At 42.7% G+C, this 27,929-nt stretch overlaps 1 protein-coding gene across 1 annotated transcript; it reads right to left on the bottom strand.

The window, feature by feature from the left end:
* Positions 1–1,060: 1,060 nt before the first annotated feature.
* LOC111970754 (phosphatidylinositol-3,5-bisphosphate 3-phosphatase MTMR14) lies at positions 1,061–26,921 on the bottom strand. The gene is made up of 22 exons (XM_070445841.1): positions 26,056–26,921; positions 25,138–25,286; positions 22,323–22,431; positions 20,227–20,302; positions 19,625–19,688; positions 19,175–19,297; positions 18,947–18,974; positions 18,672–18,747; positions 18,070–18,133; positions 17,620–17,742; positions 16,674–16,747; positions 16,089–16,159; positions 15,756–15,830; positions 14,763–14,856; positions 13,678–13,778; positions 11,125–11,201; positions 10,036–10,072; positions 9,596–9,666; positions 9,009–9,076; positions 6,207–6,342; positions 5,753–5,932; positions 1,061–1,671 (listed from the first exon to the last, which is right to left on the bottom strand). Exons 1-22 carry the CDS (start codon positions 26,194–26,196, stop codon positions 1,491–1,493), a joined length of 2,118 nt encoding a protein of 705 aa, XP_070301942.1. The 5' UTR covers positions 26,197–26,921; the 3' UTR covers positions 1,061–1,490.
* Positions 26,922–27,929: the final 1,008 nt, after the last annotated feature.

Consider the following 27,929-nt stretch of genomic DNA (forward strand, 5'->3'; position numbering starts at 1 on the left):
CTGAAGACCGTGTGAAAATGTTTTGTATGGCGACAACGCAACATTTCTTTGTTTAAATGTCTGCACATAAAAGTGACTTAACAGACCTTAAAAAGTCAAATTATTAAAAACGAGTAACCAATTCAAAAATAGGCTGATAGGATTTAATATGTTGAATCCTACAGAATTAAGCTACATCCAGCTTGATATGACTTTTCTATGCCAAATTTGGTTCTAAAAAGAAACAGCATGTTTCTATTGCCCTGACACACTTAGCTAGTGCTGTTTGTATGACAACCACAGTACTCACTACAATTACATGGCTAACGCTTCCTTCTGATTCAACACTGAATAGCAGCTTCTGATTCAACACTGAATAGCAGCTTCTGATTCAACACTGAATAGCAGCTTCTGATTCAACACTGAATAGCACTTCTGATTCCACTGAATAGCAGCTTCTGATTCCACTGAATAGCAGCTCTGATTCAACACTGATAGCAGCTTCTGATTCGGCACTGAATAGCAGCTTCTGATTCAACACTGAATAGCAGCTTCTGATTCAACACTGAATAGCAGCTTCTGATTCAACACTGAAATAGCAGCTTCTGATTCAACACTGAATAGCAGCTCTGATTCAACACTGAATAGCAGCTTCTGATTCAACACTGAATAGCAGCTTCTGATTCAACACTGAATAGCAGCTCCTGATTCAACACTGAATAGCAGCTTCTGATTCAACAGTGATAGCAGATTTCTTGAGTGTTCGTTCACTAAAGAGAAGTGTGGAGTCCTCGATTTAGGACAGATCGGCACGTTAAATCCAAAATAATTACTTTAAAAACAGAAAAGAAATACATTCAAAGCATATTATGTGGAGTTAACAAGTCAATTTTACTCTGACCACACTCATAGCACCGAATCCCTAAGAAAATGCTCCATACGTTAAAGTACAATGGTCATCTGTCTCTTTTGATATGTGGCTGACATTGCCATCCCCCGAGACACTCCTGAATCGACAAAAAAATGTGGCAAACAAAAAAGGAATAACTCCAGAGAGAACGTAGGAAATGCATGAATAAAAAATTTAAAGGAGAAATTAAAGAACAAAAGAAACCCAGGGTATGTAACGTTTGAGATGTATATATATAAAAAATATAACAAATATAAAAGGACGCTTCAACCCTGAATAGAGAAGTTTGGCACTTTTTATTTTTATTAGAGTCCATACGATTATGTATCTTCCCTCGATGGAGATGAATGCGGATTGTGGACTGCAATTCAATAGGACGGGATTTAGTGGGAGGGAGGGGGGGCGGGGGGGGGGGGTCAGGGCCCATATTCACAAAGAGGCCCTCACAGTAGGAGTGCTGATCTAGAATCAGGCCTTCCTGTCCATATGATCTAACAGGAAAAACTGATCCTATATCAGCATTCCTACTCTGAGACACTTTATGAATACAATGATTATGGGCCCAGAGTTCACATTTGGGGTGGGGAGACCTGACCCTAGATCAGACGATGCTGTTGGTGCCCCGGAGGCCCACGCCACGGGCAAACTGCTCCAGGAGGCCTGAGATGGCACCGGAGGGGCTGGGCGCGCTGGACTTGAGGCCCACGGTGGAGCTGTAGGCAGCCAGGAACAACTCCCTCACCGTCTCCAGACGAGCCTGACGCTCCGAGGGGGACGGGCAACTGGGAGAGCGAGAGACAGGGAGAGTAAAGAGGGATGAGAGAGGGAGAGAAGAGAGGGGCAGGGTGGAGTGAGAGATAGGAGAAGACAGTAAACAAGTTGGAGAGGAGAGTGAATTTAAGGAAGCGATGAGGAGAGAAAAAGGGCAGGAAACGGGCGAGAGAAGAGGGAGAAGGGCACAAGAAGAGAGGAATAAGAAGAGAAGCGAGAACCCATCTTTTAGTTCTGAAAGAGGGACACAGTGTACATGGAAATTCACAATCAGAGACCGCATGCTGTCTGGCTGGCTGTCTCTCCTCGTCCTTCTCCCTCTCTCCCCTCGTTCTCCCTTCAAATCAAGATGGATAGATGTTATTTGTCTATGCCGCCTGCGAGCGTTGTTCGTGACACTCAATTTATCAGCCAGATCAAGTTGAAATGGAAATGTGTCCCCCCTTTGGAAAGAGAAGGAGTCTGGAAAACGAAGAGACAGACGGAACATAAACTCCCTCCCTCTTCCCTTCCAGTTGTACTTATTCCTCCGGGACGAAGAATGATGAGGAAAAAATACTTCCAGTTCCCTTGTCTGAAAAGTACACGAGCACAAATGTGCACACTGCTCAGACTATCAGTGTGTACAGTGTTTATGGAGACGGTCTAAACAGTCTGCTGAACACTGTTGTGCATGTGTACACACACACACCCTGCCCAACACACTCTTTTTGTGCTTTGTGACTTAAAACACACACCATCTAACCCTGCAGGTGTGTGCCACACACACAAACACAGCAGAGGGCCAGCCCCTCACTGAGCCCTGTACCTCTGCCTCCTCTCTCACATAGGAACAGAACAGGTACAGTAGGAGGAGGTGAATAAATAAGGAAGAAAGGGGGGACGAGAAGAGATAGAGAGGAGCGCTATTCCGGAGAATTAGAGATGTGCATGGCTGCATTCCAATTCTCTATCATTCTGCTGAAGTGTACACTCCCCCTCGTGGATTTAAAAGGAATGCACTGGTGTGAGGAATTCGGTGGAAACTCCCTTCAGCTATGCACCAATCCAATGCTTTTAAACATACCGGGGGAAGTGAGCGACTGCACACACTGTCGGGAGAAGGGGTGAGAATCGGAACGTGATCTGAGGYTGCGTCCCAAAGGGCACCCTATTCCCTATATAGTGCACTACTTTAGACCCTATATAGTGCACTACTTTAGACCCTATTCCCTATATAGTGCACTACTTTAGACCTGAGCCCTACCCCTGGCTATATAGGGGACCGGTGCCATTTGGGGACGCAACCCGTAGACTCACATGCGTCCGCTGGGCCCCTCGTCCTGGAAGCTAAAGGGGAGGGGCGAGTCGTTGGCGGCGGCGGCGGCGACCTGTCCATGGTCGTGTATGGAGCCGCAGCCCGACACGAGCTGCCAGCTGCCGTAGTCCGTGGAGAGGGAGGAGCCTGAGCGGGCGTACTCTGCCGCCAGCCTGGCCACAGTAGAAAGATAAGAGGTGGGGAGAGAAGGGGGAAGGAGGGAGAGGAGAGAGACGGTGGGGGTGAGAGAGTAGAGAGTGGGGGGGGCAGGAGGAGAGAGTAGAGACAGGAGGATGGGGAGAGAGGGAGTGGTGAGAGGGAGGATGGGGGAGAGGGAGAAGAAGGACAGAGGGGAAGAAGGAGAAACAAACAAAGAGAGTGGAAGTAAAAGGAAACGTGAAAGAGGGAGGGAAAAATAAGGAAATGAAATGGGGAGAGAGGAGAGAGTGTCCAGGGGTCATGGGCAAGTTGCGAGGGTCTCAGTTAAAGGGCAATGAGCTGTGAGGTCAGTGGTGGGGCGTCATGGCTCAGGGCTGTGACCTCCGTGGCAAAAGTTAATGGTCAAATGCAACTCTAGATTTGCTTTAATGGACAACACTCAATTAAATTCAACCCAATAGAACGTTATTTATCCCCTCAAGAATTAACAAGGCAAGTCAACATGCACAGAAAAACGTCACATGGACATTACACATACTGAATACACTAATGTTAGTGGAAAAATTGGAGTTTGAATCAAATACCAAAGCACACACCTTCCATTTTCATGCAAATTGAGTAAGAGGAGCTGCACTAATACACCGGTGAGACACACACACACACACACACASACACAGACACACACGTAAGTATCCAGATCTCCTCTTTACAAAGCAAGGTATTATTAAGCAGCACTGAGAGATCAACTGCCACGCATGCACTACTGAAAAGCTAGAATACAGGTCTGCTCTGTCACTCCATTAGAAAACACTGCCTCACCACAATGTCTCATGGACATGTGTGCCTCGGGCCTGAGCGTCTGGCCTGGGACAACCCCCTTTTTCCCTCTGCAGATCGTCATACACTTGGGTTAGATTTTAAAATGTAACATGCAGTTATTCATTCACCTTTCATGCAGTTGCAGTCAATCCATTTACAAAGACAGGCAGACAGACAGGTAGCTAAAACATGGCATCCCTCTCATCATTGTGGTTGGAGCCCATAAACTGACGGACTGTGCTTGAGGTTGGTCTAGCAATTAACGCTGTCTGAAGCACATACAGTTGAAGTCAGAAGTTTACATACACTTAGGTTGGAGTCATTACAAATAGTTTTTCAACCACTCCACAAATTTCTTGTTAACAAACTATAGTTTTGGAAAGTCAGTTAGGAAATCTACTTTGTGCATGACAAGCAATTTTTCCAATTACAGACAGATTATTTCACTGTATCACAATTCCAGTGGGTCAGAAGTTTACATACACTAAGTTGATGGTGCCTTTAAACAGCTTGGAAAATTCCAGAAAATTATGTCACGGCTTTAGAAGCTTCTGAAAAGCTAATTGACCTCATTTGAGTCAATTGGAGGTGTACCTGTGGATATATTTCAAGGCCTACCTTCAAACTCAGTGCCTCTTTGCTTGACATTATGGGAAAAGCACAACAACAAAAAATCAGTCAAGACCTCAGAAAAAAAATTGTAGACCACCACAAGKCTGGTTCATCCTTGGGAGCAATTTCCAAACGYCTGAAGGTACCATGTTCATCTGTACAAACAATAGCACGCAAATATAAAAACCATGGGACCACGCAGCCGTCATACCGCTCAGGAAGGAGACACGTTCTGTCTCCTAGAGATGAACGTACTTTGGTGCGAAAAGTGCAATCAATCCCAGAACARCAGCAAAGGATCTTGTGAAGATGCTGGAGGAAACAGGTACAAAAGTATCTATATCCACATTAGGAAACAGGAGGAAAAAGGGGAAGGCTTGCAAACCGAAGAACACCATCCCAACTGTGAAGCACGGGGGGTGGCAGCATCATGTCGTGGGGGTGCTTTGCTGCAGGAGGTACTGGTGCAATTCACAAAAGAGATGGCATCATGAGGAAAGAAAATTATGTGGACATATTGAAGCAAAATCTCAAGGCATCAGTCAGGAAGTTAAAGCTTGGTCACAAAATGGGTCTTCCAAATGGACAATGACCCCAAGCATACTTCCAAAGTTGTGGCAAAATGGCTTAAGGACAACAAAGTCAAGGTATTGGAGTGGCCATCACAAAGCCCTGACCTCAAGAAAATCGTGGGCAGAACTGAAAAAGCATGTGCGATCAAGGAGGCCTACAAACATCACTCAGTTACACCAGCTCTGTTAGAAGGAATGGGCCAAAATTCACCCAACTTATTGTGGGAAGCTTGTGGAAAGCTACCCGAAACATTTGACCAAAGTTAAACAATTTAAAGGCAATGCTACCAAATACTAATTGAGTGTATGTAAACGTCTGACCCACTGGGAATGTGATGAAAGAAATAAAAGTGGAAATAAATAATTCTCTCTACTATTATTCTGACATTTCACATTGTTAAAATAAAGTGGTGATCCWAACTGACCTAAGACAGGGAATTTTTAAATGAGTTTAAATGTATTTGGCTAAGGTGTATGTAAACTTCCGACTTCAACTGTATACACAGAATCCCAGCCCCATGCTGCACCTCTATTTCTGTTTCCACACTCATTTCATACCATCGCCTTCTGAATAGACTGAAAATAAATCTTTCAAATAAAAAAACTACGACTGACTTCTAAGTGAAGGCTTACCTTCTCCCGGGCACAGACATAGGACTGCTGCCGGCGTGCGTAAAACCCGGCTCTGATTGGTTGGAGGTGGACGAGCTGGAGGACTTGGCTTCTTGACTGAGTGGGTGGGCCAGCCGCTCCTGCAGGGGGTTGGGCCGGTTCCACAGCACCGTCTGTGGGGACGAGTTGTGTCCCTTCCTCCTGGGAGGCCATAGAAAAGGAGAGTTAGGTTTGACGTTATCTTACCCTTCATTTGGTATTACTTTTAGGCAAGTTGGCTGAGAACACATTCTCTCCATAGAAGTTAGAACCATACTGAATTCGATGGAAGGAAGACTTGTCAACATGACACAACATACAGAGCAGGGCAGAAACAAAGCGTCTGCTAACTAAATGATTTTATTAAGATAATTATTTTTATACTAATGTTTCGGGTCACACCAATAGACAGACGGAGAGGGGGAGGAGAACTCACCAGCTGGAGGCTGCCAGGGGCTGGCCGGAAAACAGGTCCACGGCGTCGTTGGTGAGGCAAGTGGCTCCGCCCACGTCCTCCGTGATCAGAGAGAAGTCACTGCTCAGACTGGTCACGCTGCCCCGGTCCCTGGACTCTGCACCAATCACACGGGAGACACGGGTTTAGCGGACAGGCCATCAGACCAATCACAGAGGAGAGACTAGTTGTAGGGGAGGTACTAATTAAAAATACACTGGAAGTTGCCAATTGTGACWTTTTGGCAGGAATGTTGTCTGTATGTTGGTTCATGTATACGTTTGATATTTAAGAATTTTGTGTCTCATGAAACCACAACAATTCTTAGTCAAACAATACATGCCTTTTGCCAGAGATATGGACAATAGTTCTGTCGTTTTAGGGGATCCCATTTGGCTCGGGGAATCATAACATGACATCTAATGGTCAGAGACGTCATAGTAGGTGACAGCTTGTAGTCAAACCCAGCCTCAATAGTTAACATGGAGACAAACAGGTCTGTGAACGCAAAAGTTGATATCAACAAACATAATAATTATGAAATGAGGTGGGTGGCGGCTGCGTTCACAAACTGGACATCTGGTGAATTGTTGCCAGTAGCTGTAAATGCAGCTCCGTTCAAAGCTCTGTGTATCATGTCGAGGGGACAAGACATAAAAGCTCATCATGTTAAATCAGAACTGTAGCACAGTGGGAATTCATACCATGGCTTTTCTAAAGTTTCTTCACAATAGCACCACTGTACAAACCTCTATCCTCATGTAACATATAATAATGAACTATCTAAAGTTCTCATTATTATGGCATACCATCCTCATTAGCAGCGATACTAATTATTCTACCACACGTCTTGTGCTCTTTATAAGACACATCACTGCACTCTATACTGCTCTGTAAACTGGTCATCTCTGTATACCCGTCGCAAGACCCACTGGTTGATGCTTATTTATAAAAAAAAGAAAAAGAAAAAAAAAMYYYTWRGKTTYMMYYCCCCCCCATCTGAGATATCTACTGCAGCCCTCATCCTCCACATACAACACCCGTTCTGCCAGTCACATTCTGTTAAAGGTCCCCAAAGCACACACATCTCTGGGTCGCTCCTCTTTTCAGTTCGCTGCAGCTAGCGACTGGAACGAGCTGCAACAAACACTCAAACTGGACAGTTTTATCTCAATCTCTTCATTCAAAGACTCAATCATGGACACTCTTACTGACAGTTGTGGCTGCTTTGCGTGATGTATTGTTGTCTCTACCTTCTTGCCCTTTGTGCCATGTTTTATGCTGCAACCATGTTGTGTTGCTACCACGCTGTGTTGTCATGTGTTGCTGCCTTGCTAAGTTGTTGTCTTAGGTCTCTCTTTATGTAGTGTTCTCTCTTGTCGGGATGTGTGTTTTGTCCTATATTTGTATTTTTAATTTAAATCCCAGGCCCCTGTCCCCGTAAGAGGAGGMCTTTTGCCTTTTGGTAGGCCGTCATTGTAAATAAGAATTTGCCTAGTTACATTTTTAAAAAGTAAAAAAGAAAACATGTAGGTACTGTGACGTCATAAAATATTATGTAAGGGAYAATCAACGAGGGGCTAAGTTCTATGGAACATAATGTCTGACGTGGAAGGTGTGTGCTACGACGCACTAGCGAAGAGCGTGAATTATCTCCCTATAATGCACAGCAATATTCAATGGCTATGAATATCATTCTTACATGTTCTATGTTTGAGCTGCTTTTGAAAGCAAAATATGAATTAAAATATTATTGCCATTGTTTAATTAGATTTTCGTTGCAAGCTAAGAGGACTGATGGTTTGGATAGCTAAACTAGCAAGTCAGTCAGTTTGGTTACCAAGGCAACTACTGTAGCTATCTAGTAAACTTAATAGCTACTTCAGTGCATTTCTATCGCAAATGAACACATTTTCTAGCGACAAATGTGTTTAAATTATAGTCATTGCATAAGCGGGATAATCAACTTGGGGCTCTATGTGTTCTCTGGAAAATAATGCAACTCTGTGGAAGGTCAGTCGTTGCACACACCTTTCACATCATGCATTATTTTCCATAGAATACATAGCCCCTTGTTAATTATCCCTTTCATATAACAGGGATTTTCTGCCATTGAAATCCTTGCAAGGGTCGCCTAACTGTTTTTTCAGGTCGCCTAAGTCCAAACTGTAAAACTAAATTATAATATGGTATGGAAAAACGTTTTCAGTGTCAAATGTAATGATTAAAACCAGATATAAAATACGTAGAAAAGATAATGGACCTATATATTTTTTATAGTATAATCTTTGAGAACTAATAATCACCAAAATAAAAAAGTTAGACACTCAGGGAGAATTGAAAATTCCCCAAAACAATTAATTTAGCAGTTTATATTTTGTTATTATGTTTGAGCAAAATAACACAGGATTAGCCATGGCAAAATGCATAAAATTGCATGAAATAAGCTTTAAAAATGCAAAAACAAATGGGCCCAACACCTAAGCCCCCTTTTGATCCAGAAAATAAACTGTTGCAAATCGAGAGCTTGGGACTACAAGGTTCAATCTGCAAAAATATGATTGAGATAACTGGCTTTTAAGTTCCGAACCCTCATTGGTTTGAATGGTGTCAATCATTTTTTATTGTATTTTTTTTCTAACAACATAAATTGTGGTATTTAGAGTACTACTTGGCTAGAGAACATTGAACAGAACAAGGCTACGTCAATAGCTCAATTTTGACAAAAACACTGATAGAACCTTAGTCCCAAGCTCTCAAAATGTCTCCAGGGAAACAACTTACTCAACTGGCAGAGGTCGTCCACTGTGAAATCAGTGTCTTTGAAATGAGAGTTTTTCCTTCTGTGGAAACTGGAGAGAAAAAGGGATGCTGAAACAATACACACACACACACAGAGAGAGACAGAGAGAGGAGAGAGAGAAAAAAGAAAAGAAAAAGAGCGAAGGAGGGAGGGAAGGAGAGAAAAAGTGAAAGAGAGAGCCAGTGAGAGATCAAAAGAACACAGAGAGGAGAAAAAAAAAAATATATATATATATTCTGTTTTGTCACAGTGGGAATCCGACCATGAAATAACAGCATTATTGCCCTGAGTGGCTGTATGTACACTTACAACTCTCTTGTTGAAACATTTAAAAGAGTGGCTTAAGGGCATTGTATACTGAGTGTACAGACTGAATGACAATGTATGCATCCCCAAAATGGCAACCTATTCCCTATATAGTGCACCACTTTTGACCCGGGCCAATAATGCTCTGGTAATGCTAGTGCACTATATAAGGACTAGGGTTTCCATTTCAGAGATGGACAATGTTTTATAAAAGTGCATTTACATTTCAAACGTCTCTGTTGTTCTGTGACATTTCACTCACCTCGGTTTCTTCATGGCAGAGAACTTCTCTGAGACAATGTGCTTCAAAAAATTGAAGCAAAAAAAGAAAATCTGCCAGGAGGAATAGGAGTTTAGTGTTGGAGATTCATTAAATACGTGACAAAACACTGCCCCCTAGTTTTGAAAAACATCCCCAAACACCTCACTTTAGTTGAAAATTGGAACATACTTAGTGAATAGTTACAGTAGTCTAGTATATCACTTTCATAAAATGTATTAGACAAAGCTGTACTCTTATCTTTACAAGCCATTCAATCTACTTTGGTGCAGTAAATTCCTAAAAACTAATTCAAGAGGTTGGCAACAGTGTTTGAACTTGGGGGCAAGAACCATATTAACTAAATAGAGAAATGTATAATCAATGTTTTAATATTCCACACACACGCCATTGCATTGATATTGTGTTAGAGTACCACTGACCTCCTCTCCTTTGCTGAGGCGATCAGGTAGCATATGACTGTAGGAAACACAGACCAGAGACAATGATCGCCGAATCCGTCCAAAAAATCTAGCTAAGAACCCTTTACTACATATGATTATGAGCCACCATCCCCAACCAACCTATTTAACTCCTTCATACTTTCTCAATTCCTTTTCCTTTCTATTCAGTGTACAGTTTTCTCCATGCTCCTGGTAACAATGTAGGTGTGCCAGTTATACTTTTACAATTGATATACTTATTTGATCAAACAGTATAAATCTTAAGACCAAAGTGAAGATGGAGACTGCAAAGCAAAAAGAAGAGGATACAGTTYAGAACTCATTGTTTACAAAAGTATACCAATAACCAATTGACCCATCATCCCTCCTATCATCTCTGACCTCCGGCTTTGAACCCAAATCAGTCAAGTTACCTTTCACATTTAAAAGTTAAAACGAACAAATGAACCAACTCTCAATGGGAGTTTAAAGTAAGACTCAGCGAGATGACGTTGCCACGAGCAGCACTGCAGATATTGCGATGGGTACGATGCAAGACTTTGCTCTCACACAGTCACACTAAGTCTTTGTGCATGTGCACGGGTACGCTTCACGCTGCAGAAAGGTTTAGCCTTGTGCTTCAACACTCTTAGTTGTTGCGGAAAATGACCCACTATGCCGTTTACTTCTTGCATCTAAATCATATCGCTGAGTCTACCTTTAAGTGATGGAGAGATTACACAAATCAATACAGACCACCACATCATCAACCCGACAGTTGAAAAAAATGCCCAATTATGATGGATCGTAGGAAGGAAGAATGGAAGATGTGTGTGTGTGTGTGTGTGTGTACTATTCTTGGTCGGTCCCATCCCTCCTCCTTGAAAGCAGTCCCAGGAGTTTGGACAAGAATAATTACTCTATTGGGCTATCTGGAGGGCGGCCGTTTTCTTTTTGACTCCATTTGATGAGTTAAACATTGAGAGATGCACAGCGGTAATTAAGAAGGAAAGCCTCGAGAGAGGGAGGGAGAGGCAGGGAAAGAGAGAGAGACGAGTGGTCCATTGTGAGCTCAATGTGAATCCTTACCCAAAGAGGAACCAGTCGTAGGCGATGGTCAGATAGAGGATTTCAGCCGGCTCCAGACTGGCGTGGACGGCACCGTCCTAGAAAAAAATACATTCAAGAATGCAAATTAGCCTCAACGGGCACCACATGGTGGCATTGGCATGGTCGTTGGATTACGAGCTAGCCGCTATCTTCTGTCTATTTTTTAATTCCGTTTGTAAGATATACCATGCATGATAGATGTAGTGAAACGTGTCAGGTACAAATACTATTTTGAAATCATTTCAAAAAATTGAAGAGGCAATCAGTAATTGCTACATAGATTTTTGGGACATCCATTAAATTATATGTACCCATTGAAGAATATAACTTATAAATGCCTCGTGAGCTTAGTTTAACTGTCGTACCCCATCAGAGCCCAAAATATAAGCTGGTTTTACTCCAATATTTCTGAACAAAGTAAAATGTATACAAAACAATGCATAGCCTGAAAACATGGTTAAAACAACAATGATGATATCATGGATGGTCAGTCCTTACATCAGTCCTGTCTTTGAATTTGAGAGTGATTACATTTCTCTAGCCCTATCCTTCAGCTTTTTACAGAGACAGTGGCAGAGAAAACGCTTTGTTATCGTTTCAACCACCGATTGGCCCTTTAAGCTGGGCTTGATTGAGGTTCCCTGGTTTAATGGAACAGTCCCCAATCTGCCAAACCCCACCCACCTGACACTTTGGGCAAGCTAAAGCAAACACTGAAAGTATTTAACAGATTTCAAATAGTATTTGAAATATGATGCATATTTATATGGCCAAACCTAATATTACATTTTAAATAAATGCAGACACTGGATATTGTATCGGGTGATTAAGCGGTGAGTCTTGAATTTCAATTCCATTTGCGTGTAAATATATAAAATGGGAGGGGCATGGGGGTCAAAGCTGATGAATTCATTGTGGGATTACAGAACATTAATTTTGAAGAAGTGCCTTTGGAATTGAATTACAAAATGGATACCTGGTTGGCGGAGGTAGAGAGAGAGAGCAAGAGAGCGCGAGAGAGGTATATCGTATACCGGGTTATTTGGAAATAGCCACGGGATGGTTTTTCAATATCGTTGAAACAATTTATTTTAATTTATTTTGATATTTTTTTGCTACTTTTTATGTAAATACCTGCAGTGAACTTGTGCAATACATTAGGAGATAAAGCAGATTGCGTTCTTCATTTCACTGGTCACATTTTTCATTATGAAGAGTACAGGTAGTAACCAGTGACCTGGTGTTGGTTTACAAGCACACACACAATGTGCTAAATGCTCTGCAGTTGTGCATTTGGTTAGCTAATTTAGTAGMAAAAGTATGTGAACATTTTATTCCAAAATCAGGGGCATTAATATGGAGTTGGTCCCCCTTTGCTGCTATAACAGCCTCCACTCTTCTGGGAAGGCTTTCTACTAGATGTTGGACCATTGCTTTGGGGACTTCCATTCAGCCACAAGAGCATTAGGCCTGGCTCGCAGTCGGTGTTCCAATTCATACCAAAGGTGTTCGATGGAGTTGAGGTCAGGGCTCTGAGCAGGCCAGTCAAGTTCTTCCCCACCGATATCAAAAAAGCATTTTTGTATTGACCTCGCTTTGTGCACAGGGGCATTGTCATGCTGAAACAGGAAAGGGCCTTCCACCAAACTGTTRCCACATAGTTAGAAGTACAGAATCATCTACAATGTCATTGGACGCTGTAGTGTTAAGATTTGCACAAGCATTTGCTACACTCGCAATAACATCTGCTAACCATGTGTATGTGACCAATACAATTTGATTTCCCTTCACTAGAACTTAGGGGCCAAGCCCGAACCATAAAAAACTGCCACAGACCATTATTCCTCCTCCACCAAACTTTACAGTTGGCACTATGCATTGGGGCAGGTAGCGTTCTCCTGGCATCCGCCAAACCTAGATTTGTCCGTCGGACGGCCAGATGGTGAAGCGCGATTCATTACTCCAGAGAACACGTTTCCACTGCTCCAGAGTGGCGGCGAGCTTTACACCACTCCAGGCGACGATTGGCATTGCACATGTTGAATTTAGGCTTGTGTGCGGCTGCCCTGCCATGGAAATCCATTTCATGAAGCTCTCGACGAACAGTTATTGTGCTGACATTGCTTCCAGAGGCAGTTTGGAACTCGGCTTGAGTGTTGCAGCCGAGGACAGATGATTTTTACACGCATTTTTTTGGTTACTTGTATAATTTTATGAGCTGGGATGTCTGTCCTGAAAATAGTTTAGGTCAGAGACTATAAAATGTTCACAATGCGATCGTTAGCATTTAGTTAGCATTCCCTATGGGATTTAACATATACTTGTTAGCATTGCTAACCTTCGGATTACAAAGGCTCAGTGGGTTTTGAAACTAGCGCCCCTTGTGATCAATGCCGGTATTACCAAATACCCTGGTACGGCACAAGGTCGGTATGAAGGCCGCCCAAGCCTAGGAGAGAAAAATATAGAGAGAAACAGATGGACAGGAATAAAAGAGAGAGATAAGAGGAGAACTAAGAGGAGAACACTTACTGCCCACAGCGAGAGACGCAGGAGGGACACGAAGAGAGGTGTCCGGTCCCAACCGGATATGCAGTGGACGAGGAGACCGCTCTCGTCTACAGGGAGCAAACCCAATCACAACCACTTAAGAAATGAACGATTGACACAAGGTTTTATAGAGATTAGGAAGTAATGAGGAATAAAGCCCATGAACAAGACTAGTAGTTCAACATCTCAGAGACCCTCAGTGGACCCTTTGAGATATGAGATAGGACTTAACCAGTCTTTTCTAGGTCAATTTACTCCCTGAAAAAAATTGTTTACAGCCCCAAAGGAGCCAGACACCCCCAAGGAGCCAGACACCCCCAAGGAGCTAGACACCCCACCCACACCAGACCCAAGGGGCTGTAACCAACACAAGCACGCCAGACACACCAACGCCGACAACCCCACACACACCCACCCAACCACACCAGACCCCCCCACACACACACACACCCCAACATACACACACCAGATCTCCACACACCAGACCCCCCCCCCCCCACACCACACGACCCATCAGACCCACACACAACCCCCCCCCCCACCAGACCCCCCACACACAGGACCCCTCCACACACACACACCAGACCCCCACACACATACACACACCCACACACCAGACCCATCAGACCACACCAGAACCCCCCCACACACACACACGACTCACACCAGACCACACACACACCAGACCCACACACACCAGACCCCTCACAACAGACACCCTCACAACAGCACACACAGACCACACAGAACCCACACGACACACCACCACCGACCACACACACAAGACTCACTCACCCCCCACACACACACACAACCCTGAAACACACCACACAGACTCACACACACAACACACCACACAGACCCCCACAACAGACCACACACACCAGACCCCCTACAAACACACACAACCAGACCCCCCCCCCACACACACGACCCACCCACACACCAGACCCCTCCCCCCAACCAGACCCCCCCCCCCACACACACGACACCACACACACACACACACACACCAGACCCGCCCACCACACGACCCACACACACCAGGCCAACACACACACACACACCAGACCACACCCGGCCCACAGGCACTGACCGCGCTGTTGATGTGTGAAGCAACAGCTTCAGGTAGTTCTGGGTCTGCTGGACCAGGTCCCAAGACTGAAAAAGAGAACACAGAGTTTCAACACGTTTTCACCTGGGGTGCACTAACGTCAGACAGACATGTGGAATAAGGAATCACATCAGCGCTTTTCATGACATGTCTATCTGCAACGTTCCGCAACATTTGTCTAGTGAACGTGGCCCTGGTGTGGGGACTACATCGCTTATAACCTAAACATATGCATTTCAAATTAGGGCTGTCAAATGATTTTTAAAAAACGTATTTCAGAATTTGCTCTAATTGAGCTGTAATTTAAGATTTTTTTTAACAAAAATCTTACAAGAATATTAACGTCTTGATTTGTTCCAAAGTAACAGTTAGCCAAATCAGGTATATTGATAAAGCACACTTTCTTTAGCCTCAGTGTCAACTGTTTTTAACATCACATTGTGTTCTTACCTGTATAGATGCTGTATTTGGGATGTTTTCAAAGCTTTCAGACAATGTCATTAACCACACAGTAATACATTTTTAAAGTATGATAAAATTACTAAAAGTTGACTTGATTTACCAGATTAGGTATAACAGACTGAATTTAAACCGTTTCTAGATTATATTTCAATCATTCAACTTAAGGTAACTAGGTGCGACAACCACATATCACAGGTATAGCAAGTAAAACTTTCCCCCAAAAAAATCTGCTAATCAGCTAAATCTGAAAACAATGGAACAATGGACATAAACAAAATGTCTTGATATTCATTAAGTTAACATGAGAAATTATTAGCCAGCAAACAGATGCAGCTTCATAACCAACCTACAGAGGTCACTGTGAGACCACTAATATCAGGAAAGACTCAGAATCACAGTTCGCTGAGGTATTGAACACAGTATAATTTTGGTTATATAGGGAAAATAGTAGATGCACCTGATATTCAGGTATTAGTAGACATACCTGATATTTACTCCAGTCTATATTCAAGTTCTTGGTAAAGCACACAGGGATTGTCAACGGAGCATCCACAAAATCCTGTTGATGAAGGTTAACAATAAAACAGTATGTTTTGAGATCTGAGCTCGTATTCATAAAGCGTGTAAAAGTGCTGATCTAGGATCAGTTTTGTCTTTGAGATCACAACGAATAAGATAAATGGACAGGGGGGATCGGATCCTACATCAGTAGTCCTAACTTCAAGACGCATTGTCAATACAAGCCATGAGAATAGTTCATCTGGATGGATAGATATGATGAATCTCAGAGAATGTGTGTGTGCGTCAAACACAATACCTGATTCCAGTTGAATACTAGTCCCTCAGCGGTGTAGTCTCTATCTTTGTAGTCCTTAAAGAACTCACACCCTGGAGACACAGAGAGGGGTCGTGTTCATTAGACAGCGAACAGAAGAAAAMAGAAACAGGGAGGATCCAATAAGAACCGCTTGTTTCCGGTTTCAGTTGAAAACAATGTACGCTAATGAATACAGCCCTGGTGTTGTGGTAAAAAATGGTATGCATAGAGAAGAGTACAGCTATCTCTCTGGGGATGAGTGTAGCTATAACAATAAGGATGTTGAAAACCATTGTAAGGCTTACCAACTGCCTTTCTGTTGTCTATGTAACTATTGTACATAAACTGTTTGTGTGGAAACCTGCTTTTCCTAATAAAACTGACATTATAAAAAGTAGATAAAAAGTTAATAAATAAATGCATTTTAAAATGTAGGTTGGGTTTTTAGAGAGATTTGGGTTTTACCTGGGTAAGGGTTAGGGTTTTACCCTGGTAAGGCTTTTACCTGGGTACGGGTTAGGGTTTTACCTGGGTACGGGTTTTACCTGGGTACGGGTTAGGGTTTTACCCGGGTTAGGGTTTTACCTGGGTACGGCACAGAGAGCAGGGTGAAGTCTGCATAGCGTTGGGCCTTATCCACCTTCTCAGACGAGGTGACACTGGACGACAGATCAAATAAAAGAGTAAAGAGAAGAGAGAAAATATTCCCAAGGTGATGAAGCAGATACAACATACCTGAAGCACTAAGCCCATACTGAACATTCTTCTCTAACAGTGTGTTTACATAACATGATTCCTGAATGAACTGTCACACATAGCAAGCACGCACATATGTCAACATTACATAATAATAATTTGGGGGGTGCATATATTTGTACAAGTGTGAACTGGAAATGTGTTTCTTGCATATTACAACTCCACCGAGACACCTGGAGAGAGTGGGGTCACGGCCAGGGTCACTATTGTCCAGGGCCCCTGGAGAAATTGGGGTTAAGTGCTTTGCTCAGGGCACAGCGACAGATTTATTCCCCCCACCTAATCGGCTCCGGGATTTGAACCAGCGACCTTTCAGTTACTGGCCCAAGCTCTAACCTTGAGGCTACCTGCCACACACAATTACATCAAACAAGTACGCAGGCCCCTAGGTAAATAAACACACACACACAACCTTTTGACAAAAACACCACCACACATGCAAAGGTCAACATCCAAACAAGGGTACACTTTAGGAGTCAGGTTTATTACATAATGTTACCAAAAGACCAACCTGTGAGTGGGTGGGTGTGTTGAATACATTAAGAATCCTGGCTCGGTGTGTGTGTGTGTGTGTGTTGAATACATTAAGAATCCTGGCTGGGTGTGGGCGTGTTGAATACATTAAGAATCCTGGCTGGGTGTGGGCGTGTTGAATACATTAAGAATCCTGGCTGGGTGTGGGTGTGTTGAATACATTAAGAATCCTGGCTGGGTGTGGGTGTGTTGAATACATTAAGAATCCTGGCTGGGTGAGGGTGTGGGTGTGTTGACTTACTTTAGGCCAAACTTGACCTTCTTGTTCTCCACCATGAGGTCACAGATGTAGCGCACAGAGAGGTAGCGCAGCAGCTTGATGTCCAGACCCCGCACCTTGTCAAAGAGCTGAGAGTCCCCGTTGCTGAAGAGAGAAAGAGAGACAGAGAGAAAGTGAGACAGAGAGAAAGAGCGAGACAGAGATGGTTGAGCAGAGAAGTACACAGAACCACTAACATGTATTTAGTATTTTGAGCATTCAATCAAGCAAGGAAAAGAAAGAGAGCGATAGGAGGGAGAGAAAGAGATTGAGAAGGGGTACACAGAGAGAGCGATAGGAAGGAGAGAAACAGTGCAAAGAAATGACCACAAGGTTTTAGACATCATCACATAACCATTCAAATGTCTGGCATTTTGAGCATTGAATCAAGCAAAGAACCCAAACCAATCCCTCATGTGAAAAGACACCAACCTGGCACTGTCATCCTCTGGAACCTCTGGCTCAGCCTCCCCCCCCCATGTGTCATCAATCCCCCCTAGGGAGAGGAAGACAGAGACACAGCTGCATCACAACAACAAAATTCTAAACTGGATCCATTTATCCGCAATAAAGGGATGTTTCAAATATCGAATACAGACACTTTCTTCAGGAAAGTGATGCATATTCAAAAACTGGCTTGAGGAATGGACTACAGCCAAACAAATGAGAATACAGCAGCAACGTTTGATCTTATGAAAAATACATTTGAACAAAAGGTAACAAATAATTGAAGAGCAGCAGTAAAAAGTGAGACGCTTGCTGACAAAGCAGTCGCTCTGACAAAGGTGAGTAGATCCAAACGTTAGCATTTCAGACACAAAAGTGAAACTGGGTGGAAGCAGTGCATGAAAACTTCTCCTTTTGTAAATAGGTCCAGATTAAAATAGATCTGGGCCTGTATTCATAAAGCTTCTCAGAGTAGGAGTGCTGATGAAAACTGATCGTGGAACAACCCTGAGACACTTTGTGAATAAGGCTCTGAACTATATTAAGAGTTTTCCTTGCTGACAAAATGTACTTTGTATCAGTCTCACCTGAGAAGATGTAGTTGTAGCCTGTGCGCCCATATAGCTCCCCCCAGCCTGCCAGAGTGGATGATCGACAGATATGCTGCAATGGAAGAAAACAAAGGATTAGCACACACGCTGGTTAGCATACAACTCATCTCAATAGTCTAGAAACCTGTCAATCAAGCCTCCCTCTCATTGTTGTTTTTGACACAATCACTTCCTTGTTCAAAGGTGAGGAGTAAAATAAAAGCAACATATCCATTTAAAAAAAACACATTTACATACACACATATACATACACAGTAGCCGTCAAAAGTTTGGACATAGCTACTCATTCAAGTTTTTTACTATTTTCTACATCGTAGATTAATAGTGAAGACATCAAAATTATGCAATAACATGTTTGGAATCAAAAGNTCCTGGCTGGGTGTGGGTGTGTTGAATACATTAAGAATCCTGGCTGGGTGTGGGTGTGTTGAATACATTAAGAATCCTGGCTGGGTGAGGGTGTGGGTGTGTTGACTTACTTTAGGCCAAACTTGACCTTCTTGTTCTCCACCATGAGGTCACAGATGTAGCGCACAGAGAGGTAGCGCAGCAGCTTGATGTCCAGACCCCGCACCTTGTCAAAGAGCTGAGAGTCCCCGTTGCTGAAGAGAGAAAGAGAGACAGAGAGAAAGTGAGACAGAGAGAAAGAGCGAGACAGAGATGGTTGAGCAGAGAAGTACACAGAACCACTAACATGTATTTAGTATTTTGAGCATTCAATCAAGCAAGGAAAAGAAAGAGAGCGATAGGAGGGAGAGAAAGAGATTGAGAAGGGGTACACAGAGAGAGCGATAGGAAGGAGAGAAACAGTGCAAAGAAATGACCACAAGGTTTTAGACATCATCACATAACCATTCAAATGTCTGGCATTTTGAGCATTGAATCAAGCAAAGAACCCAAACCAATCCCTCATGTGAAAAGACACCAACCTGGCACTGTCATCCTCTGGAACCTCTGGCTCAGCCTCCCCCCCCCATGTGTCATCAATCCCCCCTAGGGAGAGGAAGACAGAGACACAGCTGCATCACAACAACAAAATTCTAAACTGGATCCATTTATCCGCAATAAAGGGATGTTTCAAATATCGAATACAGACACTTTCTTCAGGAAAGTGATGCATATTCAAAAACTGGCTTGAGGAATGGACTACAGCCAAACAAATGAGAATACAGCAGCAACGTTTGATCTTATGAAAAATACATTTGAACAAAAGGTAACAAATAATTGAAGAGCAGCAGTAAAAAGTGAGACGCTTGCTGACAAAGCAGTCGCTCTGACAAAGGTGAGTAGATCCAAACGTTAGCATTTCAGACACAAAAGTGAAACTGGGTGGAAGCAGTGCATGAAAACTTCTCCTTTTGTAAATAGGTCCAGATTAAAATAGATCTGGGCCTGTATTCATAAAGCTTCTCAGAGTAGGAGTGCTGATGAAAACTGATCGTGGAACAACCCTGAGACACTTTGTGAATAAGGCTCTGAACTATATTAAGAGTTTTCCTTGCTGACAAAATGTACTTTGTATCAGTCTCACCTGAGAAGATGTAGTTGTAGCCTGTGCGCCCATATAGCTCCCCCCAGCCTGCCAGAGTGGATGATCGACAGATATGCTGCAATGGAAGAAAACAAAGGATTAGCACACACGCTGGTTAGCATACAACTCATCTCAATAGTCTAGAAACCTGTCAATCAAGCCTCCCTCTCATTGTTGTTTTTGACACAATCACTTCCTTGTTCAAAGGTGAGGAGTAAAATAAAAGCAACATATCCATTTAAAAAAAACACATTTACATACACACATATACATACACAGTAGCCGTCAAAAGTTTGGACATAGCTACTCATTCAAGTTTTTTACTATTTTCTACATCGTAGATTAATAGTGAAGACATCAAAATTATGCAATAACATGTTTGGAATCAAAAGAGTGTTCAACAAATCAAAATATTTTATATTTGAGATTATTTAAAGAAATCCACCCCTTGCCTTGACAGCTTTGCACATTCTTGACATTTTCTCAACCAGCTTCATGAGGAATGCTTTTCCAACAGTCTTGAAGGAGTTCCCACATATGCTGAGCACTTATTGGCTGCTTTTTCTTCACTCTGTGGTCCAACTCATCCCAAACCATCTCAATTGGATTGAGGTTGGGTGATTGTGGAGGCCAGGCCATCGGATGCAGAACTCCATCACTCTCCTTCTTGGTCAAATAGCCCTTACTGGCTGAAGGTGTGTTTTGGGTCATTGTCCTGTTGAAAAACAGTCCCACTAAGCGCAAACCAGATGGGATGGCTTTTTGCCACAGAATGCTGTGGAAGCCATGCTGGTTAAGTGTGCCTTGAATTCTAAATAAATCACTGACTGTGTCACCAGCAAAGCACCATCACACCTCCTACTCCAGCTTCATGTTGGGAACCACACATGCGGAGATCATCTATCTGTTCACCTACTCTGCGTCTCACAAAGACACGGCTGTCGGAACTAAAAATCTCAAATTTGGACTCATCAGACCAAAGGACAGATTTCCACCGGTCTAATTGCTCATGTTTCTTGGACCAATCAAGTCTCTTCTTCTTTTTGGTGCCCTTTTAGTAGTGGTTTCTTTGCAGCAATTTGACCATGAAGGCCTGCTTCACACAGTCTCATCTGAACAGTTGATGTTGAGATGTGTCTGTTACTTCAACTCTGTGAAGAATTTATTTGGGCTACAATCTGAGGTGCAGTTAACTCTAATTAACTTACCTTCTGCAGCATTGGTAACTCTGGGTCTTCCTTTCCTGTGGCGGTTCTCATGAGAGACAGTTTCATCATAGCACTTGATCGTTTTTGAGACTGCACTTGAAGAAACTTTCAAAGTTCTTGACATTTTCCGAACTGACTGACCTTCATGTCTTAAAGTAATGATGGACTGTCATTTCTCTTTGCTTATTTGAGCTGTTCTTGTCATAATTTCGACTTGGTCTTTTACCAAATAGGGCTATCTTCTGTATACCACCCCTACCTTGTCACAACAACTCATTGGCTCAAACGCATTAAGGAAAGAAATTACACAAATTAAGAAGGCACACCTTTTAAATGAAATGCATTCCAGGTGACAACCTTATGGAGCAGGAGTGGCGCAAGGCATTGTATCTCAGTGCTAGAAGCGTCACTACAGACCCTGGTTCGATCCCGGGCTGTATCACAACCGGCCGTGATCGGGTGTCCCATAAAGCAGCACACAATTGGCCCAGCGTCATCCAGGTTAGGGGAGGGGTTTGGCCTGGGTAGGCAGTCATTGTAAAACAAGAATTTGTTCTTAACTGGCTTGCCTAGTTAAATAAAGGTTAAATAAATAAATTAAAAGCTGGTTGAGAGAATGCCAAGAGCGCACAAGGCAAAGGCTGGCTACTGTGAAGAATCTCAAATATGTTTACCCTTTTTTGGTTACTACATGATTTCATATGTGTTATTTCATAGTTTTTATGTCTTCACTATTATTCTACAATGAAGAAAATAGTTAAAATAAAGAAAAACTCTAGAATGAGTAGGTGTGTCCAAACTTTTGAATGGTACTGTATATATAATATATTTAAATATAAATAAATATGTAAATAGATAAAAATCTCTCTATATATATAGGAATCATACTTTGCCGTTGTAGAGGATGACAGGGCAGACAAACCTCCCTCTGCAGCGGGCCATCTTACTGCGGTTCACCAGATCCTGCAGCTTGGTGATCTGGACTGTGCTCTCAAACCTAAGGAGACAGCAGCAATATCTCAAGCAACATACTGCTCACTATAGCAATAGATTTTCATTGATCTATTCTAACAAAGCAATATATGGATCCTCAATATATCTTCATTACAATGGAGAAATAAATTATAAAATCAGCAATACATGGATCATCAATATACCAAATAGCAATATATCTTCATTGATATGTTAAAACAAAGCAATACCTACATGAATCATAGTCCTCAATATAGCAATATTATATAATGTAGCAAGTGAAAAATCAAATCAAATTGTATTTGTCACATACACATGGTTAGCAGATGTTAATGCGAGTGTAGCGAAATAACACATCCAAACTGCCCCAATAGCCAGAGACTGACGGCTCACATACAGTCCAGTAGGATTGGCTAGGCGCCAGAGGTACAGGTTCAACCACAGTACAGCCAAAGCCCCTGGAGCAGTTTAGGGGTGAATGGAGGAGGAGGATGTCCCAAATGGCCTCCTATCCCCTATTTTGTGCGCTACTTTTGACTATAAAAAGGAAATAGGGTGCCGTTTGGGACAGTCATAGCCTACACTATACACAAATCACTACACCGCATCAGCCTCGTAAACTCCTAACACCACATCAGCCTCGTAAACGCCTAACACCACATCAGCCTCGTAAACTCCTAACACCACATCAGCCTCGTAAACGCCTAACACCACGATCAGCCTCGTAAACGCCTAACACCACATCAGCGCTCGTAAACTCCTAACCACCACATCAGCCTCGAAACGCCTAACACCACATCAGCCACGTTAACGCCTAACACCACATCAGCCACGTAAAATCCTAACACCACATCAGCCACGTAAACTCCTAACACCACATCAGCCACGTAAACGCCTAACACCACATCAGCCTCGTAAACTCCTAACACACATCAGCCTCGTAAACTCCTAACACCACATCAGCCTCGTAAACTCCTAACACCACATCAGCCCACGTTAAAACTCCTAACACCACATCAGCCACGTAAACGCCTAACACCACATCAGCCACGTGAACTCCTAACATGATAGACTAACATGCTGACCACGCCAAACTCATGCGCGAGCATTACAACAACAAAAAATTACACACACGTTATTCAATCATTGCACGCAACAGCGAGCTTCTGCGTGGCCAGGTGCTAAAATAGAACTTGGTTCTATTTGTGAGGATCAACGCGTTGCAAGTATTGCCTCTCAAATCTCCTCATTGTTTTTTAGGAGCATATACCCACGTGGGTTATTGAAAGAAGAACTAACGTCCAGACTCCAGTCGGTTGTAGTAATGCACTGTAAAGTTGGTTGCCAACCTCCATATAAAGTCCAAAGAAGAAAAAGAAGCCTGAGGAAGGAGGAGAGATGACGAGAAACTAATTTGGTTTACCGTTTTATCTGTGGATTAATTGTCGGCGTTGAGAACCTTGTGCCTTTCAGGTAAAATAACAACCCAGTGTTTATATCCCAGGACAAATGAGTTAGCAACAGCAAGCTAGCTAGCTAATTTTCAATAAATGTTTAATGCTTTTCGACCTGTCCCTAAATTAATATAATTGGTTCAGAGTTTGTTTTTATATTTCAACCTGCGTGTCCTGATCGTGTCTGGTGTGGGGGTACAAAATCAGCATGCACGCGAGCGGTTTGGTCAGCATGTAACTCTACCCCATTTAGTATTCAGCGTTTTCATTTTAACATCCAAACTAATGTGTATTCTTGAGTGAGCTCATAGCCTAAAGCCCCTATTTAGTGTCAATCAACAACACAAACAATGCCACATAAAATCCATCTCACTCGTGTGTTAGCTCTAGATAACCTGGTTGGGCAAAAATGTTATGGGTGTTTACATTAATTATTGAGTGGCTGTTTCCCTCGACTTATGAATTCACATAGAGGGCAACTATGGGGCAGGTCACAGACATACGAAAATATAACGCATGAAGGGAGGACATTCTCCCCATGAACATGTTATCCAGTCTGACAAGAGCACTTTTTGAAACCTCGAGACATCTTCCTCACTGTGTGGATCTTAGAAGCGTTACGCTCCTCTACTCATAGGTCAAAAGTACATATTCTATTTCCGAACACATTCCAAAATAGAATGCTCCCATAACGTTTCCCGTTTATTCACACATATAATTTGTGAACCTCAGACATTTCCAACCCCCTCGGTGTCATGAATCATGACTCATGAAGATGTGGACCGGACTACATTTAACCCCGTTTTGTTTTCTGTCCAATAACAGGTCAGGGCCTGTTTTCTTAATCCAGCTCAGATTAGAAAAGCTGATCTCGGATCAGTTTTCCTTTTTAGATCATAATGAATAAGACTATAGGGACCGGGTGACCTGAGCCTAGATCAGCACTCCTACGCCGAGTTCACATTCATCATATCTGAATATGGGCTGTGGACTATGGTACACACAAATAAACAACAGTGTAATTGGTGACTAAGTGGACTGGACATTGTCTCAGGCTGTGACTGAAAATGTTACTGACTGTCAAATCCTTGCTTGTTTCTTCAACTCCTCTCAAAGCGCATTGGAGGAGAGGATCCAAGGTCCCTCCCTCAGTCCTCCTCCTCCAATGTGCTTTGAGAGGAGTTGAGGAAACAAGGACTGGACATCTAGTAGGTCTAATATTTGCAGACACAGCCTCAGTGATGACCTTGTTAAGTTAACGTAGGTAGGTACGGTACCCGTCTTTATGGAGCTCTGTACATTCATACTCCAGGAAGACCATCTGTCGGGGGTAGTGGCCACACACCTCCCCGTTGGCGTTGTGGATGACGCTGTACTTGTAGTCTCGGCCAAAGAGCTCCAAGCAACGCTTCTCTATCGTCTCAACCTGTATGAGACAAATATACCAAAGTGGTGATTGATAGACTTTCGTGAAACGCATAGTCACCCCCCCCCCCGACACAAAGAAGGAAAAACAGGATGYGTAGCTAGGTTAAGTGGCCACAACCTGGGAAGAGCCAATGGTACTGTTGTCCCATGTCCCAAAATGTAGGCCTATTTTCAACCACCATGGTTTCTGTCAACATTGAGGTGATGCTCATGAGAAACTGCAGACATACACATTAAAAGGTGCCTTGTGAAATATTTCCTGCTGCGTGTTTGGTCACTTCTAAATCACATATTTATGAAGAATATGAACTGATATGCTTACCATCTCATCAWTACCCCCAAAATAAGGACACCTTCCTTCATTGTATAGCCTTTGACCATGTCATTCTTTGACCACTATCATAAATTATTTAGCTAAGTGCTATTCACATGTCATGCGTCTTACTGAGAATATCGTTCCATGCATGTCTGTTTTTGTTGGTGGGTTTGACGTCGTATGAAAAAGGCTTGACTAAGCCTGAGTATCTGGACAGTTAAAGAAATAGGCTACTTCCGAAGGAAGGAGATTCTAACGTCTGGAGCAGGTGAGCAGTCTCTGATTGCTGGCACTAGGCACTGCAGGATGTTGTTTATTTGAAGCGCGCGTAAAGGTAAGGGACGTTTGGCGGATGGCACACCATCTCTGAGTAAACACATAGCTAAAACTGGCTATAATGACATGAAGAAATCACAGTTAAAAACATGTATGCTGAGGACCTCGAACTTACCCGTGGCGTGACTTCTTTCGCTCTGTACTGTGTCTTCGAAAACAAATCTATCAAATCCGCTATTTCCTCAGTCTTTCTTCCTGATATCATTAGCCCGGAGGCCGTGAGACTCCCAGACACGGAAGGGWATGCAGCCATCATCGTGCCGAGACCCACCGTGGGTTCTATCCGAACTCTTCCGCACTCAAACACCGCAGCACCTTGGGAACGGGAAGACCCACCAGGCCATCCCTTMCCAGCCAGTTTCTTCCTGACTGCCCGCTTGAAAGGGCCGGAGCCGGGTATTCTCCCCGAATTCAGGGCACCGCTGTGCTGRTACCCTCTAGAAACAAGGATGTATTAACCAGCCAGCAGGCTAGCTAACCCTTCCTAGTAAAACTTGCCAGGCAAGCAGAATGTATAGTACTTTGTTTACGTGGCTAAGCTAGTGGTGGTGGATTTGGTTGGCTAGCTAAAGTAGCTAACGTAAGTTAAATAATGTTAGGAAGTATCCACACTTAAAGTTAAATCCAACACATTACTAAACGTTTTGTCTATAAAAATGAATGCTGACTGGTTTTTAGTCCTTGCCCTCATCACTCGTATGTTTTGTATTGAGCCGTTTGTTGACAGAGGAATACTCCGGGCGCCTGACTCAGGAAATCGCGAGGACTCCTGGCCTAGTCACGTTTCCTCTGTCATTTATTCATTTCCTCTCCTCTTCCCCAGTAATGACAAAAAAAATATTAACCGTTCCAAAACGATTAAATCCGTAGCAGCAGCGATTCAAAAGCGTATTTATTAGTCTTGATCAAAAAGCACACGACTGTTGAAGTGTTGCAATCCGTGAACTGTCTCAAGGAACAAGTGGTAAACAGGAAGTTGAAACCAGCACGTGACCAACATCGCCCCCTGAAATATATATATATTTTTTTATTAACAACAAATCAATACAAAAAGTACATGGGGAACACAAGTGTATGTATAAAGTACATTTGTATATACAAAGTACATTTGGGCTAGGGGGTACAATATCACATTACCTTAAGGGACATACACACATTTATAATTTTAACAGCTTTTCTGTTGGCAGAGTATTTCATTGTCTTAAAATATAGTTCAATTTATTTTTGTAAGGTAATAAAATGTGGTGTTTTGTTTGTATATTTACATTTGTGAATGTGAAATGTGGCTACAAGTATAATGAAATTAAATGCATCAAATTGTTTCAACTTATTTCTATCATAAGTAAAGAATCCAAGCAGCACTTCTCTCCATAATAGTGTAAAATCTTCATAAATATGTTCAATTATAAATCTACTGATGTCTTGCCACAGATTCCTTACATGAATACAATGCCAAAAAAAGATGCAACACTGTTACTGGGTGGTCATTACGAAAGGTACAATTAGATTATATATATTTTTAACTTCTTCATATAGTGGTTGGCAGGATAATATTTATGAATAATTTCAAAATAAACTTCCTTCATTTTGTTAATAAGTAGGTGTGTGTGTGGCAACATCCAACCTTTTTTCCAACAGACATTATCAATAAAACCATTCCAATAAGGCATGACATAAGGTATAGATACAACATCCTGCTGAAATAAGGCTCGTATAGATCTATTGTTGTTGATTGGACTAAAAGAAAAACACATCTTTCCTACTGATGAGTCAACAGGGTCAACAGAAGGTAGGCTCTGAGGGTCAGGTCTTGACACGTTCCTGAATAATAAAGCAACACCTGAGGGAATGGCATCTAAAGCAAAATCTTTAGGTGTTACAGGGATCTTGTACAGTGATAAGAATTCCTTATAATGAAGTAAAAGACCCTCTGCATTTACAAGTTGGCTCAGCAATAGGATATTATTTCGGAACCATTATTCTAAAAAC

This window comes from Salvelinus sp. IW2-2015, linkage group LG11 (genome assembly GCF_002910315.2).
Source record: "Salvelinus sp. IW2-2015 linkage group LG11, ASM291031v2, whole genome shotgun sequence".
Taxonomy (NCBI): domain Eukaryota; kingdom Metazoa; phylum Chordata; class Actinopteri; order Salmoniformes; family Salmonidae; genus Salvelinus; species Salvelinus sp. IW2-2015.